We start from the raw sequence: 20,716 nt of genomic DNA, 5'->3' as shown, positions 1-20,716 counted from the left end.
AGAAAGTGAGGTTTCCTTTGCTTTAGTCTAATAGATTTTTAATGTCTGGGTACCTCGACCCTCATTGCCTCTTTAGACCCCTAAGGCCTAAAGTGAGTTGGTTCATTCAGCGACTGTTTTTTCCCCATCCAGAACAAGTTGAGAAGCTAATAAGGTAAGCGTGAGACCCAATGAAAACAGAAGTAAAAGCTAAACAAAATTAAGAAATAATCACAGGAAGGTAAAGATCAGTAAAACCATGGCAATATTTTGTACAATTGAATTTGTGTGCCCTACAGCAATGAGAAACCTCTGAACATGGGCAAGAGCAGGCAAGTATGCGCGAATCAGTATCCTTTAAAATAATTGTGCTATAATCTTTTCCATGTATTAGGTTAGATCTTTTTTTCTGACACAGTGTGATGCTAACTATGGTAACCTTAATATGGATGACGGATTTCACTAATACGGCTTCATTGCTTGAATGCAAAGAGACATTAAATCTTCCAGTCCTCAAAGTGGTTTCTTGGGGTGTTCCTTCAAGTTCAATGTCTTGCCACTTTCACGCTAAAAGTCACTTTGTGGCGAACAAGAAAAGAAAGAAAAAAAAGGGGGCGAAAAAAAGAAAGAAAGAGAAGATGTTGGTTGTGATGGATTGATTTCAGACAGCAGTTTCTGCTGAGTTCACCATGCTTAATGTTCTTCCGTTTAGGAAGGAGTTGCTGTCAAGTAAAGCAGATGAGCTGCTTTCAGTTTTCTTTAAATACATGCTAACAACGTAACAGCTCTTTCTTCAGGAAAATGACCCAGTTGCATATTGTTAGAGAGATCTGCCTTGTGCTTAGCATGGACAAGTAGGGTTAATCGTCGTCCTCCTCCTCTTTCAGTGGGGCTATTGGGAGTTTGTCCTGAACTTGGAAACATGCTACGAAGAAGTTGACGATGGAGTTGTACAAATGCTGCTCCAATGCTGCATTGCTAAAGTAATGGCTTTCATCGGGGTAAATCTGCAAAGAAAGAAGGAAATGCACACCATTAGGAGCTTAAAGTCTCAGGACTGACCACCTGTATCTGCAACTCGAGCTGGCCTGCAAACCCATTGCTCGTCCTTGGCACTGCACATCTTGCCATGGATACAGGTGAGGTCCACGGTAATTCAGGCACCACAGTGCTCTGAGTGCAGACTTGCATCTTCCTTCACAAGGACCTTTTTGGGGGGAGGATTTTTCATTTAATTTCAGTCTGAGCAAGGTCAGGCTAAGCAGAACCAGACCACACTTACAAAGAACAGTGCTTGCTCCTTGTGAAAACTGAAAAAACCCCAGTGCAAGTCTATGGGGAGAAAAGGCATTAGATTTTTATGACTAAAATGAGGGCGTTAAAGAAAAGATGTCATTAAGTAAAAGATTGAAATAAAACTTGCTGGAAAACTAATTAAATAAAAAAAATGTGGGAAGCTAGAAATGAAATAGTTTAAACACAACTATCAATTTTAACGAAACAGATAACTTCTGCATGTGTTGAAGGACTGCAAGAGGATTGTAAGGGGTTGTCTAGACCAGGATATTGAAGGGGAAAAATGAGTTTCCAGGGCTGGATCCTTGCAGGCAGGACTAAGGTGTCTCACAGTTGAGTACCTCAATCCAAGACGTAGATCCCTCAGCCCTCTATTCAGTCCTCAACTTATCTTTGAGGTGCCTCTAGCCCATTGGCAGCTTCAAGCTCTAAAGTACTAATGCTTCTGCCTTGGGATATATGCAGGGGCGTCTCAGTCACTGTAGTGCCGACCCAATCTGTGCTGGGCTCATTGCTTCACTCCCATGCCTGTGCTCCAGCCTATCTGCCTTTGGAGCATGATGGAGCATACCCATCACATGAAGCTCCGCAGAAATGCAGCCAGAGGGAGCTGGTATTCAGTAAATCAAGCGTTAGTAGGACTTGGGCACTGCAACGCAACCCTCTATACCGTGAGCTGTAGCATGGTCCCTGGCATGGTTCGTTCCTGGGCTAGTTGTACTCTCCCGGCCATGGCTTGAGATGTAGCAGAAGTCAGGGACCATCCCCGTGGCTGGTGGATGGGTTCATTTTGGAAGATTTAATGGCTTGGAGATGGGCCATGCAGCAAATCAGAGATGTAATTCGGCAGAAAGAGGGACTTTCTGGACCAGAGTATGTCATTCGCAGCAGGATGTCAGATTTAAGAGACATTTCTCTCCTTAATTTTTCTGGTTGATTTAATTTAGATGCCCATTTCCCTGTAATTCATCCTGAATTTAGCCTGTTGTTCCCAAAAAAGTAAACAGGCACCAAGGCCTTAGAGATATGTCTCTCAAAACCCAATTTTCTTTAATTTAATAACTGTTCAACAACTGTCCAAACCAAAATAGCGGTATCAAATAAGCACGGGGGTACATAGGAACACATTATACACTGGTGCTATTTCTACTGCCAGGCTGAGTTTGCAAGTAGCTTTTCAAAGCTTGCTTAGTAACAGCAGTTTGAGTTCAAACTGGGAAATAACTGTTCAAATATGAAAAAAGGGAACACATACTGTACCTGCAAGCTGTAATTAGCCTTTGCCCTAATTAGGTGTGTGATAAGGTCCGCAGTATGCTGAAAATGGATTTTTTCTGTAAAAACAGATTACAATCATTAAAGAGGCAAATTTAATTAAGAAAAATCAAAGCCATCCCAAACATATAATGAGCTCAAATCATAGGCTAACTTACCATCAGCAGTAGCATGAATGATCAAAAATGTCTGTTCCTTCAGTAATGAGACTCTGTGTGCTAATTTGGTGATCTGTGAAGGTAAAGGTTGCAGTAAGATTAAAAATCTTGCTATAAATTAGCAATTTATATGGAGAAAATAGAAGCACTTAATTCCATTTGATACTTCATCACAAGGATAACAAGCAGACACCAGCACAGCATATTCTCTTGGCTTCTTCAGTCAGTCTGGAGGTAAAAGAGACCCCCACCCTGTCCTTCCAGGCTCAGTATCCTCAGCAGCAGGAGGTCAGAGACCCTCGCCTGTTCTGATAACGTTCACCAAAAGCCTGAACTGCAGAACACATGGAAAATGTCAACGTGAATTTCCAGTGAATACAAAACACGGATGAAAAGCGTGCCCAGGTACCTATGCCTAAGAACTCTTCAGAGAGCTGGAGTGATTGTGGTATGGTTTGAAAGGCAACCTCAGTAAGCTTTGACAGCCTGGGGGAGGATCTGATACTAAATTCAAGTGTCCACTGCTGAGAATGCCTTTGCCCCCAGCTGCCTTTCAGATGCACAGGGGAAATACAAATCTGAGTGACGGCAAATGGTACTGGGTAAGAGAAATGAAGGACTTCTCCACTTTTTGCTGCATTGTTCAGAAGAATACAAGTCTCAAGGAGACTCCAAAATACTCCAAAAAAGTCTTGGAGTGGCAAAAGGAATGTATGTCTCAAATCACAGATGTTACGGCTGTATAGGGGGGCAGGGAAGAATAGCTGTCTCAGCTTAAATTCCTCTTTCCTTCATTGTTTAAATGCCCTAGCTCTCATTCACCTACATGACTGAATGTATTTTTCAGTTAAGCCACCCTTGTATCAATCCTATCTTTTACCTGTTTTCATCTTCCCACTGTCCTATATGTTTTCAACAGAAGATGGACAAGTGCATCTCCAACAAAAACAGGACCTTCCATGCTTGGCTATGGAGGTCAAATTAGCTGGCTAAAAACATTGGCCTGTATTATTAAGATATGGTCACTCATTTTGCATTACAGATTATGTGTATATCTCCTCATTTGAAAGATAAGGCAACCCTGAACATCAGAAGTGGCCCTGTATATTTTCTTGGTGCTAGAGGCAAGTTTTTGGAAATTTTGGTGGATGCAGGCCTGTTCTGGCTTTGCAGCTCCACACTCTGTGCGGACCTAGAAAGAGTTTGCAGATTTTGTGAAGGTGCCCTCTGATCTTCCCTCTACTGTTGGACTCAGTTAATGAGTTCTCTCATCCTCAGATTGCTGGCTGTGATGTTGAAGTCTTGTGATGCTGTATGCACATATCTTGCACTCTGTTCTCCCCCTGTATGTCTCCTTCCTCTCTGCTCCATCAGTTGTAACCTACCACATGACAATGCAGCTTTTTTGGAGACTACATCAAGTCTTGAATTATGTAACCTTCAAAAAATTCATACCTGGTCCATGGGTTAGGAACAGTTCTTCTCCCTAAGCAATTCGTGGTTCAGCTGTGGCATGCCGGAGATGTGTATCAGTTATCTGTACCCGGAACATTGCCATGCTCAGCAGAGAGCTCAGGTGCTGTTCCTAGCGGTTAATCCCAAGTCAACCAAAAGCACCACTATTCGCTTAGGCCAGCTTTTCAATGCACAAAGAGCGCCTGGCAACACAAAGCTCTAATTTCTAGAATATTTTCCCTTGCTTTCACCTCTGCTGACCTGCCTTCAAATTTCTAAAAGGACTAAAAGAGTTTGCAATGATCTAGAGATCATGAGTGCAAAATCTGAGAGATGATGAACTCCGTATTTAGATAGCCAGGAAAAGCTTCCACTGCAGGGGCACAGGGTGCTACCTGCCTTCTCTGGAAGAAAAGCTTCAAACCTTTGCTGTCTTCATGTCTTCTAGCCAAAGACAAGGCTTTAGTAGGCTTAACAACATTTTCTGTATAGCACATTTTGTTTGTGAAACTATTCTTTATTAGGTTTTCCCTCCAAGTAATTGAAGGAAAGAAGACATGAACCAACTGATCCCATCATACATACTGAACAATATCTTCATTATCTGGTGCCACGTCTCCTTTTCCACACCCTGCTCAACTCTGGCACCAAGTTCTGCCTACCTGAAATATCACATCTGTGCTTGCATTGAAAAAGCCAAGAGAAGCTGAGCTTCACTTGACTTTGGGTCAAAAATTATACCACAGGGAGAATCAAAGTGGCAAGACCATTGGGATGAACTTTAAAGGAGGTTGTGACATTGTGTCCACTTGGGCACATCTGAGTCACCCAGACCCAGCTCTTTCAATCTGTAGAAGTGGAATAACTGTATTCACCTGGTTTAAGAGGCAGACATGGCAGCTAATCAATAAAAACTGTAACCATCATTACTATTAAGACAACAAAAGCAGTAAGCAGGCTGAAGGACACCTTGCTGTCTTTGAGATACAGACTTTTACTAGTAAGCCCATATTGCATATTTTTTTTCCTTCCCCAAAAGAGAACACACTGAGGAAGAGTTAAAGCCCGGTTCACATTTTATCAGGGAAATGCAGTGTCCATGCAGTTACCTCGTATGCTCTGTTATCAATTCCATGCAAGCCCAAGTATCTTTCAGAAAAGGCTGAAGCTTGAAAAGAAAAAAAAAGACATCTCTTTCAGTCATAAGTGAGTACACTGGTGCTTCTCAGTCAAATATTGCAAATGCTAAAAAAGATCTTCTTTTCTAACATTCCCTTAGTTACACAGGACATACTTCTAAAAGCTTTTGAAAATGCACTAAGAATATGTATGATACTACAGTCTTTCTTTATCACCATGTACTTATGGTTTCTAAATAAGTCACAGAAGAGCCTTTTTTTGTTTTCCTTAATGCAACCAAGATATGAGAGGAGAAGAACTCTATTGTTGTGTCCTCTTCTCCTTCCACATGGGGCTGTCTCCACCAACAGACTACTGCAAGCTCCTGTTGGTCTCAGGGATAACTCTATGGGACCTGAAGGCTGGCTTAACACCACTGACTTTCATGGCAGCCCCCTGATTTTCTCTTGCGCTAAGTGCAAAGGGAACTGGTGTCCCTGAGAGAAAGGACCACCACGTGCAGCGCGGTATTTCTGCCAGAGAGAGGATGAGGCGGGCAGGCTGGGCCACAGCTCCCACGGATGGATGGCTCAGGAAAGAAAGCAGCACGTTCAAGGCAGCAGTGCAGGTTGGTGTCAGGGTCTGGAGGGGTTAAGAACCAATTTAAAAGAAGTGAGTAATAAAAGTTATCTGATTACTCTGACCACCATGGCTGGTCCCACTGGTGCCAGCAAAATTGCTCTTGAGGGGGGATAAAAGCATTTGTAGCTAGTCCTAAGAAGACACACAATACAAAACAGGCAGGATCTTGGGGAAGAAGGAGAAGGTAAGTGGTAAAGGTTAGGGCAGAAACACCATTTGTGGTCAGCAAGAGGGTCTGAGGGCTCTGGGATGGGGTTTACCATATAGTTTGAAGTCTGTCAGTGGGGAAAGAGCAGCTCCACAGGCAAACACCTGGTTCTCTTCACCGGCTGGAAGCATGTAAGTGCTCAGGTAGCCACCGTAATCCTGGAACACAAAAAGGGCAGGGGCGTCAGCGGTCCTGCCATGAGGCGCTGCTGCTTTTGGGTACAGAATCAGGGCAGCTGAGACCTTGCAGCAAACTCTCAGCCACTCTAGAGCCCTCGATACCTCGCTCTGAAAAAACATGAAACAAGGGACATCTCCCTGCCTTCAGCAGATGTGGCTGAAGACGAGCTCTACACTCATTGCATTCTCTGGAAGGCAGGAGGGTTGCGTGCCCAAGAGCTTACCTCTTTTCATCCCACTTTATGGCTGTAGATCTAATCAAATATGTTACCTTTCCAAAATATTACCCCAGTCTTTCGCTCTTTAAAATGGACATTGCGATTTCAGCGTCTGCCATCATCCTGTCGACAATTCCCTGCAGAGATGCTGCTGTAGGCGCAGCTCTCTTTGCCCAGTCTAAGCCTGTATCTCCCACACTAAACAATTTTGACTCACAGCCCCGTTCTCATTTCAAACTGTGTGTACTTTGCAATTGCTGCTTCCCAGCCGGGCACACTCCACAGTGCGAATCAGCCTCAGAAATCAATATTGCTGTTGTACATTTGTACGACATGAGCTAGATCTACCCACATTCCCATAGGCCTTAAGGGACAAGATGAAAATGAAATGGTAGTTTGCAAGGGGAAAAAATAATTAATTAGCTGACAGCATTTTTCTGACAAATAGCCACTTTCAGCACTTGGAAGTTAATTTAAAAAAAAAATATTGATGAATACATTGATAAAATGAAAGCTTTAATCTTTAACATCTCTGAGAAAGAAGCAGTCTATCTCAAAAATAAATAATAATAAAAAAGTTGCCACTGACATTGAATAAATCAGGATTTAGCTCAGCTGCTTAGCCATGTCAGCCAACTAGAACAGCACAGAGGAACAACGGGAACACGTTACCTTCCCAAACACGCCGACTCGCATTTTATCAATGTAATGCTCCTTCAGCATTGTCCTAGAGCATGAGAGAGGAGAAAGAAAGGGTTAAAAATTTTTTTCCCTTAGATACAGTAAGCATAGTGTGATTTTTATCAGCTTGAATCTGGGGTGGCCACAGAAAAATGATGTAACAATCTAAATTCACACTGCTACATGCTGCTTTCTTGTGAGTGTCCGTTTGATTTAGTTTTGCAACCTGTTGTGTTGGATTTGACCAAGCAAGGGCAACAAATAACCTGCACTCCCTCTGAAAGTCATAGGAAAGCTGATGCTATTGCACTACTCTGATAGTGGTTTTAGCGTGATTATGTGCAGAATAAATCCAACAATATGACAGGATTTGACATTTAGGATTTTCCACTGTTCTGTTCTAAAAAGTTGAAGGGTTTAAAGATAGATTTTTTCCAACTACCAGGCCAGCAAAAAAATAATGTAGGAGCCGATATTCAAGCTTACTTGTTTGTAGCTGTATGACTGTACAGAGCTAAAAATAAATAGGCTTTGAACACGTAATACAGATAAGCGTGCTCTAATTTAGCTCTGTTTAAGGCTTGGTTTTCTCCTCTGCACTGGCTGGCAGGAGCTCTCTCCCACATGCCATCACTTGGTCACAGCTGTATGACTACACCGTCCTTCCCTCCCATCTCCTTGCTCTACCCTACACACCATGAAAGCAACCAGGCCTAATGACAGTCCTGGGTTAATTATCATTAATGGATTAATTTCTTCAATAACAGTGTCATTCACCGGACAGCTTCCAATTGATCCTTCTCTTCCAAAAGGCCTAGCCTCCTCTTAACCTCGTGCAAGAGCTTAGTGCCTTGGAAGCCGCTCCCGCGGCCATCAAACTTCAGCACGATGGCGTTGTGCGAGCTGACCATGACGCTTTCCCACGTCACCTCAAATCTCTCTGTTACAATCTGGCTGCCAGGCGTCCCATCTCTGAAACAGAAATAGGCATCAAGCAAAGGCAACAGCACGAAGCATGGGTCAAACACCCTCCCCAGGGCCGTGAGCTTGCCGTGGCAAGGGGGACTGGCAGCTCCTGCATGCAGTGTAAGGCAGGGCAGATTTCAAAAAGGGGAGACCAGTCTCTGCAACGATGATGTACAGAAGGCTGGTTGTGTGGGATGGGTTTTGAGGCTGGGGTGGAAGCTGCAGGTTGGTTTCTGCCTCCCTTTTTGCACAGAAGCTATTGCTGTGCTAAGCTGAGCTTTGAACAAACCTAGCAAGCACATCACTAACGGGGCAGGATTCCTGTGAGAAAACCCGGGCATCGATGCAGAGGTCAGCTGAGTTTTCCCTTTTTCCACCTGCTCTAATGGATGTCTGTTTTCTACGTTCCCAAGATGGTATTTTTCTGGTGGAGGGGTTTCTGTGAGGAGCCTGGCTTTGGGGTGTGCTGACACTGCCAAAATATGTTGGACGAGCTTGCAGACATCAATTGTCCTTTCCTTTACTGGCAAGCATTGGGGCTTCATTTGCCCAGACCTTCCCTCTCCCACGGGGTTTCCGAGAGTGGCTGTAGATGGATGCCACCATCGCTTCACACAAGCACAGAGGGAAAGGACACTTAAAGCAATAAAACTAACAGCTTAAAAATGCCCAGAACTGGTGGGGAAGGGGAAAGGGTGGGCAAGACTCCCTCTTCATCGTTCTGCTTAGAACTCAAACCTGTACGGGGGAACTATCTCAAGAAATATTAACCCCACTTCAGCCAGACAGCTTGGAAAAATCAAGAGATTATGATGATGATTATAAGTAATATTTTAGGATTGGGATTACTGTAGAGCCACTGGCACTTCCATCTACTTCTTGTCCTTTTTGGGGTTCTCGGAGACATCAGGCAACTCACTGCAGGATTTTAATGTGGATGTGACTTCAGTCATTTGCATTTATTCAAGCGAGACCCAGGCACATCCAGCTTCAGAGGCAGCCTAATCAAGTGCTGTTAGCTTGATGAGTACCAATCTTCCTCAAGCACTTGTATAATGAAGTACATTATCTCTGCAGTAATTTTGTGATGTAACGACACGCTTATTGCAGTGTTTTTGTCCTTCATGGAGGGATGTGCAGGATGGTGTTCAGGCATTCATCGGGCATTCGTCACTCCTGCATGAGGCATCTCTCTCGTGGGGTGTTCCCTGGCAGGGAGCAAGCAATGCAGTGGGATGCAGCTAGGGCCAAGCAGGTTCTTCCAAGGTCACTGACTTCCCTCCCACAGTTTCTTTCCAAATTGCCAGAAAAAAACTTAGCGATACATATTATTATTACCAAACATTGCATAAAGAAGTACCCATCTGCTAAGCCTGCCAGGAGGAAACCCTACTTACCTAATAGAAATGCTAACGTTGCAGACCTCTTCAAAAGTTTCTAGCTCTCCCTTCACTGGCACTTTGGGGAACAGTGGCATTTACACGGGGGGGGACTGCTGCATAAGGATGTCTGAAATTTAAGCTGTAGTAAGACTGACTGCATCCCACCCTAAAACTACCTGTTCAGCGCGGGGTGCATGCTCTAAGCACCGGAACAGAAAGTCAACGTCCTCTAAGCACCGGGACAGAAAGTCAACGTCCACCTTTTATTCCTCCCCCTCCTGTTTCTGCCCCCAAAATTATTGAATTGCAAGTGTACGTGGAACAACTTTGGAAAATCCTACAATTTCCTCTGCGGGATTTCACTAGGGCACCCTCCTGGGAGCTGAAATCCTTGGCTCAAACACGGGAGAGAAGGCACCTATGTCTACCCTCTCCCAGCTCTGAGGTGAGACAGGGGTAGGGACCAATGTGCTGGACTTAGGTGCTAAAGTGGTCTGGTATTCATTGTAAAAACCTTATCTTAAAAGGCTCTGGTCATGGCTGAGGCTCCCATGCTGCCCTAATAACGTGAATAGAAAGAAAGGACAAGGGAGAACTTACACAACCAGAAGCAAGGGGTAGTGTGCAGTGTCCGAAAAGGTTGCTGGCTTCAAGATCTGCATTGGCAATTCTAGGCAAAAAAACCCAAATAACAACATGTCTTTAGTGCGGGAATGCTGACATAACTCTAACAGATTTTTCTGCTGTTTGGGCCACTTATAAGCAGGGACAAAATGGCATTTCATCAGAGGTACTGGTAAATAACACCTTAGAAACACAGATGTTGTCAAAGAAAAGACCCATATTATGATAGCTGAGGTGACAAGAAACGTAAATCAGGAGTACAGCGCGAGCTGTTCAGTCATGCATCACTTTTACAGCATTCAATTAACATCTGGCAATAGCTATAATTTTCCTTTGTGGCAGCTGGATGAGTGACGCAGCCAGAAATCAATATTTCAGGGCAGCCAAGGAGGGGGAAAATCAGCGATGAAAATGATAATTTAAAACCCTATTAAGTATGGTGGCTGGGAGAGAGAATAGGATTATTTTGCTATGATGGTGTGAAAGCAGATACAGAAACATGTATTTTAATCCTAACTTCCAGAGGGCTTAATTTTGCCATAAACCAGGAGGTAAGCGTGCTGAAGCCCACGTCGTTCTGCTGGTACTGAACCAACGTAAGCGAGGGACGTGCTCGCCGAAGCTTCATTTAACTGCACCCTATGGCTTCGTGTCGATAGCCAAACCCACTGCCATACGAATGCTTTCCGCATTAACGAGAGCACATTTATTTTTTAAAATGTTAACTACAATCCAGATTAGCAAGGGCCCAGCAATTAAATCAGTATTAGGAGCATTTTCAGTAGATTAATACACAGATTAACCGCGTGGTTTAAGTGGTTGGCTTTGCAATCATTGTCTGATGCTCCGCCTAATTACTTATTCCATCTGAATGCTAATAGTTGCAAATTCAATCAATGGCCCAGGGACAGCCGAAAAGGCCATCGCTTGACTTTAAGTATAACTAAGCACTATGTGCAGTGTTCCCAAGGCTGCTAAGCTCAAAGCTTCAAAAATACAGGGAGGGCACAGAGGAACAGCTACATGGCTGTGGCCAGCTTGTGTTTATTACACACACACATATATATTTTTGGTTAAATGACCAGAATTGCATTTCAGTGATACCTGCAGGTAAGAAATTTAGCATCAAGCTGAGTTATTCCTAATAAGCTGCCAGTGCCACAATGAATTGGCTCACAGTGGGGATAGATGTGATCTTTATGACAGGCTCTTTCTCATCTTTTCCTGTCCATAAGGCCTGGAAGTGCACGTCTGTTCTTGTTATTTCATTCACTGGTTTATGTTCCGAATGCCCATGTAGCAAGCGGAAAATTTTAGGGCCATTATGATCCTGCTCAAATGGCAACTCTCAGCCTTTGCTTCGCATTTTATAACACCTGGCAATGCTCGAAATTAGTAACCTGCCACCCATCACTGCATCCGATCTGAGGGGTACACTCCTTTTTGGCATGGGAAATATTATGGGTCATACCTTGAGCCCAGAGTCTTTGGGATTTTTTGAGAGTTGCCACCATAGACATTACCTGGGATTTTTGGGAACCGTTGCACAACTCTGAGTATGTGGATTTTCCACGTATAGGTAAGATATCTGCTTACAGCCAGGGGAACTGCTTTTTAGGTTGTTTCAGGTACAACTACAGAGACAGGCAGAAAAAGCTTACGCTTTGGCTGTCTGCCGTTAGGCTTTTCTCTCTCTCTGTCCTGTTTGGCACATGGATACGCAGGGAATGATTACACAAGTGGTACGCAGGACACACCAGCTGCAGGTACAGGCTGCTCCAGGTTTCTGCCTTCTTTACTCCAGGTGAAATCTCTTTCAGTTTTTCTCATAAAACTGTTTTTTTTTTTTTTTTCCCCCAACCCTATCAAATGATACGGCTTTCTGAAAGAATCCTGGATGACTCTGGTGGGCAGTCGTTGGCAAGTCCTCATTCACCGCAGTTGGGTGCTGTGTGCTGAAAGAGGGCCGCAGCTACAGCCAGCAAGCACGTAAGGTGTCCCCCTTCAAACCCATCTCAAATAATACACCAGCCCAGCTAGGGCAAATGCCCTGAACAATGAGGGCACCACACCATGTCGTTTCCTGGAGTGTTTTTTTCTCTACAAAGAAAATGGTAAAAGGAAAAAAAAACAACCCCAAAACCCTCAATGCTATCGTTTTGCCTTTCTTCAGCTGCATTCTCATAAAATCCTGCCTCTGTAATAACCTCCTGATGTAGCACATCCTAGGAGAGTGCTTTGCAAACGGCGCGAGTTTATTGAGAGCCAAAGCCATTTTTCTTCCTGCCAGCCTCGCCAAGATGACTGTATCATTTCAAAGCAATAGTAGTGAAAAAGAAAAATAAGAGAGAGGAAAGGTGCTACTTACTGTAATCATCTATCTTGATTTCCATGTATTCTACCTTAGGCATTTGCCTGTCATTTACAGCCAGCTGCACATTTTCATTTACCTCCAGCTCAAAAATTTCTGAAAGAAGAAGGAGAAGACCACAAAACCTTTTGGCATTGTTTGTGAAAAAGCATTTTAACATTTTACAGACACCTTAATATTTATAACATGAGTTTTCTTATGAAATAATTTCCTTCTAGTCCTCACAGACGTCTAACTCAGTCAAGTCTTTGAAACCTCTTCCAGGTTCTGTGTTGGCAAAAAGCTGTACTCCCGAAATCAGTGACATTCAGCTGATTTAGAGCAAATGGGAATGTGACCTTCTGGGCTGAGGCAGTACGGCGGGTCCCAGTCAGGCAGCTCCCTGCCATGCAGGGCTAGTTATCAAGCAAAGACTGTCTGTGTTCACGTTACACATAATAAATGGGGAAAGGGAGGAGACTTTGGAGGGCTCCAGGGCAAGCTTGTGCTGCTACACAAGAGAAAACCCATGGGAAGGAAAGCCATGGGGATAGCAGAGTAGACAAAGATCATACAACCCTGCAACACCAGGCTTTTGAGCAGTCTTGGCTTTCAGAGTGTCTCAAGAATTGTTCATTTTGCTAGTGTGTCTTATCCAAGGAATCTCTGGGATTGAAATAGAGGACTCCTTCCTCCTTCCCAGGATTTAACCTTTATACCCCAGATCCTGGCCACGTGCTCTAACCGCTGAGCCTCTTCTAGAAAAAGCAGCCACCTCCAACACCAGAAAGAGCAAGTCCATCCCAGCTGGTATGGAAAGGGCCGATGTTTAGGAGATGTTTCAGGTTGGACGAAGGGAAGGATTCATGGGCTGAGGGGAATCCCACTGTGGTGGCAGCGAATCCTGGTCTGGGGAGCCCGTTGCAGTGCTCATCCCCATGGCATCAGCCTGGGTTTGAACCAGGGGATCCAGGGCATCATCTCTGCCATGTGAACCCAAGGAGAGTTTGAGGGTTTCACACCAAATTATGTGTTTCATTTACTGTAATTTCCCTTTTGAGACAGACTGATAAATAGATGTATAACCCCAGCTCCTCAAATAATACTTACGGTACGTGATTATCATGCTCTCATTGCCCATCTCTGCTGAATAGACAGGCACAGCACAAAAACATGCCCTTCCGAGTTAATACATTTCACAGATCCTTCAACAATAATATATTGGTTCAATGACTATTCACCCTGCTTCTGAAAAGCCTGGCTCATCTCTGTTGAAACCACAACCCCCCCAGAAGTGCCAAAGCAACAGCCTATTACGTTTAGTTAAATATTAAGATTCTCATTTAATTATGGCACACACAAGTAGCTTTATCAGCAGAAAGGGGCTTGCCACGTAGGGGAATTTAGTCAAGCCGTTTTATTTGTTCATATAATTGCATTCACAGAAAGCCAGGAAGGCTATGGAGGAAATAAAAAAGATTGGCATATCTCCTAAAGGACTTTCTTTTCTGCTTTAGGACCACAGGGAGCTTGAGTCTGTGGAGTACAAATGGTCATTGCTTAATTAAATGTAAGCACGCTATAATATTCAGTGCAACTCACTATTATCAGATTATTGCAGAATACAGAGGCAAACTCCCTTTATAGAGTAATGGGCTCATATTAAATAAGTAAATTCAGTAACACGCAACTGTCAGTTGCCCCTTATTCAAAAGCAAAAGAATGATGGGGAAAAAAAAGGAACCAGGGGAAATGTTAATCATATGCAGAAAATCCTGATTTTCAGTAGGGGATGTGTTCTCTTCATGACTAGATCGAGTTCTCTATGTAATAAATGCTACACATACCTATCTGCCAAAATAAAACTAGTCTCGCTCCGTCTTATGTTCTTTGTTCAAGCCCTTCATTTGCTATTTGTGTTTTACAGAGTGTCTCATTTTATTCACCTAAAAGTATTGTATACAACTACACAGGAGGCTATGACCCAGTTCATGAGAGCACTACCCTATACATGCTGCTATAGCCAGGCAGCCGTCCCCAGGTCTATGGTAAAATTAAGGTATTGTGTTTACAGGGGGAAAAATGGAAGCCAGTTTGGAGCTGTAGGTCAGAGCTAAGAAATTCTCCTGGCCCTGTGGCAACACATTCTGTGGGCTAAAGAGCCCTCTGGGCATCACCAGGGCTGCTCAGCAAGGGCACTGCCAAGGCCAAGTCTCTCTGGGAAGAGGAAGAGCTGATCCCCCCTGTGCACAGGCTGTGGTTGGAGTGGTCACTGGTGCAGAAAGACTGGGAAGCTAGGAGCTTGCAGTTTGCTTTCAGCATTACTTAAACAAGCAATTCTTGTATTGTTATAGGCTGGAATAACTACAAAGGCCAACTTTTTTCTTATTTATAGCAGAAGTAGTTTCACAAGGGACAGGACTGGCACATGGAGCTATACCCCCATCCCACTACTGCCAGCAGCAATAGCATGAACATAAACAAAAAGGGGGCAGCAAAATCAGTCAGCTCTCATGGCACTTTTACCCAGAAATTGTAGACCAGTGAGGAAACTGAGCCACAGGGAAATGAAATATTTGTCTCACAGTCATCTTGTAAGCAAGATGATGGCAGACGGTCTAAGCCATGTTCCCGGGTACGTTGTGCTGCTTTGCTTTAGCAGTGAAGATCTTTCTTGCTGCCCTTACAGGACAGTCACATCCCAGTACATTGCTTTAACCTAACTTATTCCAGGATGCTGCTAAATTTTATGCATGTATTTCTCTGCGAAGGAACTTTTTAATTGGAACAAATTAATTGAAAAGGATGGGAGGGTAAATTAGATTTAAATGTACAATGCATCTCCTTAACATTATTGGATACTGTTGACACCAGATGGAACACTGCTGAGTATTTCTATTTTAATGGTAAAGGATACAACATGCCACAAATCTGATTTTAAATTTGATTTTAAAGAAATCAATCAGAATTTGGGATTGCACTGCACACATCCTGCTTACAAGTAAAACTTTCCTAAGGGAGGTAAGGGCTTTAAATGCATGTTGCCAACAGAAATTGAGAGAACAGGGAATGAAAAGTCACATGCAGAAACTGTATAAATAAAGACGGATCCTGTGCTCTTTTCTCACATGTCCTGGTGCCACAGGAATTATAGAATCATAGAATCATAGAATCATAGAATCACTTTGGTTGGAAATGACCTTTAAGATCGTCGAGTCCAACCTTTAACCTAACCCTGCCATCCCACCACTAAACCATGTCCCTAAGCACCTCATCTATCCTTCTTTTAAATACCTCCAGGGATGGGGACTCGACCACCTCCCTGGGCAGCCCATTCCAGAGCCTGAGAGTTTTTCCTTTGACACTTACCACCTTCAGTGGGATATTAAGCAGCTCAGCATTTCACAGAAATCCTTTAGTTTGGGAGCCAGGTTCCCTGGTTTGCTCTGCTCCTTTGCAGATACAACAGCAACAAGTTGATGTAAATCCAGTTAAGCTAAACAGATACCTGACAAATTGGCCACATGCAGAGAATAAAGCTGTGGCATATTATCTGGATCACAGCAATGCCTGAAGTCCCTAACTGCAGGTTAAGGCTGGGCCAAACTCTATGTAAAAATGAAAGATAAGGGTCTCCCACCAAAATAATGGGAGCAGATAAATTTTGGTTTCACGTGAGACTCCATCCCACACTTTGCAATGAAGTCTCCTGAGACTAATGAGAGAAAGGGGCACCTTGGTTTAAGACACCTCCAGAGAAGGGACAGAGAAAGGCTGTCTATCTGAGGCTCCCTGACTTGGGGAACAAATTTGTCTTTCTGGATAATTTGTATTGCTACAGGCATGAAGGAGGAACCCCGGAAACCTCATGGCTCTGTGGGCCCTACAGGGAGTCCTAACCAGTCTGGCAATGGCTACAGCCAGCACCAAAGATTTTCAGCAAAGAAACCTGTATTTGGAATAATTCCAGCTTCACACTGGTGTAGATGTGAACCACTAACATTAAAAAAGCTGTACTGAACAAGTAAGTGCTACAATCCCCACAAACAGATCGGGAAACCAGGCAGAGGTACAACTCATGGGGCTCACTCCTCTGCGTTATCTCTTTCAACCTGGTAATCCATATCAGAGTGTGGGGTTTTTTTAATCATAGATTAAGTGAAATATTTCTTATTTTTGAGTAGGACATAAATCAGTATTTGTGAAAGACTAACAAAGAGAGAGAGAGAGATCTGGTCTGTGCATTTTTTGGAAAAAGTTGGTAACAAATGTCATGCCCAAACCACTGTCTTTGTACCCCAAGACTAGGCAGAGCCTGGGCTCCCCACACGTGTCAATTTACTAAAAAGCAGCAGCATCTCAGTGTCCTGTCCGGCTACTTTGCTCTGAAGAATTGCAAGGCTCAAGCCCATTCTTACTCTGTGCATCGGTTGTGTTGTGAACAGTCACCATCGGGACTCGGGGACCTTGAAAAGAAGAAGAAAAGATCTTGGTTAAATACCTATTGAAGCACACACAGGCATAATGTGAACCTGGTTTTGAATTCCACAGAGCTGGAGACTCCTGAGACTTGCTTTCCATGCAAGAGTAATCTAAAAAGCAAATCACCCTGGTATTAGAAAGAGTCTATGAATAAATGACAGTACTGTAGACTCAAAGACATGCGAGGTTTCAAAGCCCTTTCCCAACAGACCACTAAATGCATCTTTCCCTAATTTGTAAACATTATAATTAGCACAAACACAATTAAATCACTTGCTTTTAAAATTATTCTAATGACACCCAAACATCACAGCACAAAGCATTTACATTTTATATGCTATGGGTAACTGTTGCTGTTTTGCAAGTGTTTTGTGGTTGGTTTTTTTTTTTTTAAATGTATTAAACACCAGTTTGGCTCTTACACTAAAAAAGACCCCATATGCCATCTTAAAATGCAGCATTTGGGTATTGAAATTGGTCAGTAGAATAGGAAGAGGACTACCATTACTGTGGAATGCACACTAGTGAACCACAGAATTCATTGCAATAGGATGCTACAGTCTTTAGGATGCTGTAGTCTTTACCACAGGATGCTATAGTCTTCAGCATAGGGTGCTGTAGGATGCTATGGTCTTTAGCACAGTGGTCTGGATCCAACTTCCTGTTCAGAAAGTCACCAAGCGGCTGACTGATAGAAAAATGGGATGGTACATGAGATTAGGTTCATTTTGTAGTTGCCAGCTTCTTTCTCTCTGTTCTTCAATTATCATCTGCTGACTGATCTTGGAGACAGGATGCTGGGCCAAAAGCTGGCTGACCCAGCACAGCCACTCGTGGGTTTACTACCATCCCTTTTCCAATGAGTTTGACAATATTGCTCAGGAGGGTGGAAGAAGCACTGCAGTGATGAAAAGGTTAATCCTTGACCTCAGAGATAGTGGTTATCTTATTTTTTATCTATTTCCCTGTAACAAAATGTGCAAGCAGCTGAGGAAAGATCATCCGTACTCCTGGCAAAGATCCAGAACAGCAGGGCCAGAGGGTCCCATGCTCTGTGTGGGTGAAGGTCATAGATCATAGAATCATAGACTCACAGAATCATTTAGGTTGGAAAAGACCCATCACTAAACCATGTCCTTAAGCACCACATCTAAACACCTTTTAAAAAGCTCCAGGGATGGGGGGGACTCAACCACTTCCCTGGGCAGCCTCTTCCAATACTTGACAACTCTTTCGGTGAAGAAATTTTTCCTAATCTAAACCTCCCCTGGTGCAACTTGAGGCCATTTCTTCTTGTCCTATCGCTCATTACTTGGGAGAAGAGACCAATCCTCACCTAGGTCCCCCCTCCTGTCAGGCAGTTGTAGAGGGCAATAAGGTCTGCCCTCAGCCTCCTCTTCTCCAGGCTGAACACCTGCAGTTCCCTCAGCTGCTCCCCATCAGCCTTGTGCTCTAAACCCTTCACCAGCTTTGTTGCCCTTCTCTGGACATGCTGCAGTGCCTCAATGTCTTTCTTGTTGTGAGGGGCCCAAAACTGAACACAATATTCGAGGTGTGGCCTCACCAGTCTTCATGGCAGGACTTCTTTTTTTGTATATACTGTATTTCCAGTTCAAACTTACTATGTGATGAGGGTGTGTAGTCAGTGGGGATGGCAAAATTTGGAACTGTCTGTACAAATGAACATGGAGAAAAGGTGGTTAGAAACCATGTTTCCTACTCTCTTGGGCTCCGACAGGCTAGTGGCACACTGTGAACTACATTGAATATCAAAAAACCCAACTTAAAGAGGCTTGATATTCACTGAGGTTCAAGCCTCTTTAAGGTGTCTTGAGTCCTTCAACCTACAAGCAAACCCTGCATGATCACCAGTCACGTGCACCAGCAATTTGTGTAGAGGTGGCTGAGAAAAAGCCACTGAGATGCTTTCACTGACAGCATGCACATAAATTGCAACAAGAACGGGTTGCTGTCAGCCATCCATACTGGTTTGGCGAGTGAAATAAATTCCTGAGAGCAAGAAATAGTTTAGGGTGGTATAATGGTGTCAGTGGTTTTCCCTGTGCTGCCCAGAAACCAGATCCCATTGCATACAATCAAGGGTGAGGCAGAAAAGGGTTTTATTTGTAATTAAGCCAACTGATACGGCAGCCTGACTTTTGTTTCCTACTAATTGAGAATTTTCTTCACCAGCAACCTGATTACTTTGTTTGCACCATTTTTCTTTGAATGCAGCTAAGGAAGTATAATGCACAGAGGAAAACCGTGCTTTACTCACCAGGATTTAGCTGAATTTACCTTTCTACTGCCAATATGCATTGATATGCTGACCATATTTATTTATAAATCTGCTCTGCTTTTTCCCTGCAGTCCCAGAAGCCAGTCTGCTGGAAAAGCAACAAACCTAATAAACAATTCATCATGGGCATGATAAAATCATCACGGAAAATAAAAGGAATCCTCCCAAATGATTTCAATCAGAGCTAGAGCAGTCTTTTAATTAACACAAAAATGCCTAACAAAAAGAAAGAGATAAAGAGAGAAATACAATGCACATAATCCTTTTATTTTCTAATGTATTTTGCCTTTTTGTGTTGGCACTGGAAAAACTGTGAGAAACTAATACATAAAGAAAAAAAGCCAGTATGTAGTTTAGAAAATTCCATGTATTATATTCTGTGTTTCCTTAGTCCTCACTACCCTCCTGTCATCTCCCCAAATCAATATTTTGAAGTGAGGTCCCATGCAAAAATACACAGTTTGAGGTAATATCAAATAAAAATATTTTAAAGTATGCATCAGTATCCTTGAGAAAGCAGACTTTTGAGTGTCTCAATTTTTATTTTTCAACAAATGAGGAAAAACGCTAAAGACAGAAATCTACAGAGTGGAATCATCAGGTTTGTGTGGAAGATTACTCTCGATATTAAATATTCCCAGTGGTGACATTCCAGTTAAACAACGCATTTCACTTGTGAGCGGGCTGAAAGTCATTAAGAAGAAAACCAACTTTTTTTAGGAATGATGTAAATTGCTTATTTCAATGCCAATTTTTAATGGAAACCAGCCTAGTTAGATGCTAGACTGTGTCTCTTAACACCCCCCCCCCCCCCCAAAGTCTTTCAATCCTCACAAGCCGAGTGCCTAAGGCCTGACAGGGACAGAACAAAATCCTTAAAATTAGGAAGTGTATATTCATTAGCTGCCTCCCATACTTTATTTTTAAGCCTACAACGGTGTGACAGTCCCATTCCACATGCCATCTGGTAAATGCCATCCACTGTCATTTGCGGATCTGAGAGTGAAACCTAATTTGTTCAATGAACTGCTGGGAGCTGACAGAAGCAGAGCAAGGACATCCTCTGCTCCATGCCTCCTCTCTCCAGAGCCCTTCCAAACGGGCTTTGATTGGGACTCCTGAGCCCTGGCACATTCTGCTGCTTCTGCTCTTTAATCAGCGCTGATGAGCGCCTGTGTCTACCCGGCCCCCTCGGAAACTTTGCAAACGTTCTGCCTCTTGCTTAGAGAGGTCCTGAGCGCATGTGAGCATCAGGTGCAGGCTGGATTTAAGCATTTGCTTGTGGTCCTTGCAGAAGAAAACACAAAGTGCTCCACTTCAAGAAAGTAAAGCAGATACCGAACCGTTTTGCCCCCACCATGAAAAGGTAAGAGAAGCCCAGCACATACCCCATAACCTGGGTG

At 43.4% G+C, this 20,716-nt stretch overlaps 1 protein-coding gene across 1 annotated transcript in view; it reads right to left on the bottom strand.

The window, feature by feature from the left end:
• Positions 1-839: 839 nt before the first annotated feature.
• DPP6 (dipeptidyl peptidase like 6) overlaps positions 840-20,716 on the bottom strand; it is a 264,379-nt gene continuing 244,502 nt past the window's right edge. Inside the window, exons 17-26 of the mRNA XM_009644081.2 lie at positions 16,951-16,998; positions 12,551-12,649; positions 10,159-10,228; positions 7,988-8,182; positions 7,202-7,256; positions 6,185-6,290; positions 5,273-5,331; positions 2,709-2,781; positions 2,536-2,609; positions 840-986 (exon numbers count right to left, since the gene is read on the bottom strand). Of these exons, the coding sequence (XP_009642376.1) occupies positions 840-986; positions 2,536-2,609; positions 2,709-2,781; positions 5,273-5,331; positions 6,185-6,290; positions 7,202-7,256; positions 7,988-8,182; positions 10,159-10,228; positions 12,551-12,649; positions 16,951-16,998 (926 nt within the window). The remainder of the gene's footprint in view (positions 987-2,535; positions 2,610-2,708; positions 2,782-5,272; positions 5,332-6,184; positions 6,291-7,201; positions 7,257-7,987; positions 8,183-10,158; positions 10,229-12,550; positions 12,650-16,950; positions 16,999-20,716) is intronic.

Source organism: Egretta garzetta, unplaced genomic scaffold (assembly GCF_000687185.1).
Source record: "Egretta garzetta isolate BGI_Z169 unplaced genomic scaffold, ASM68718v1 scaffold117, whole genome shotgun sequence".
Classification (NCBI taxonomy): domain Eukaryota; kingdom Metazoa; phylum Chordata; class Aves; order Pelecaniformes; family Ardeidae; genus Egretta; species Egretta garzetta.
Note: the sequence above shows the minus strand (reverse complement) of the source record. Positions and strands in the feature narration are given on the sequence as shown.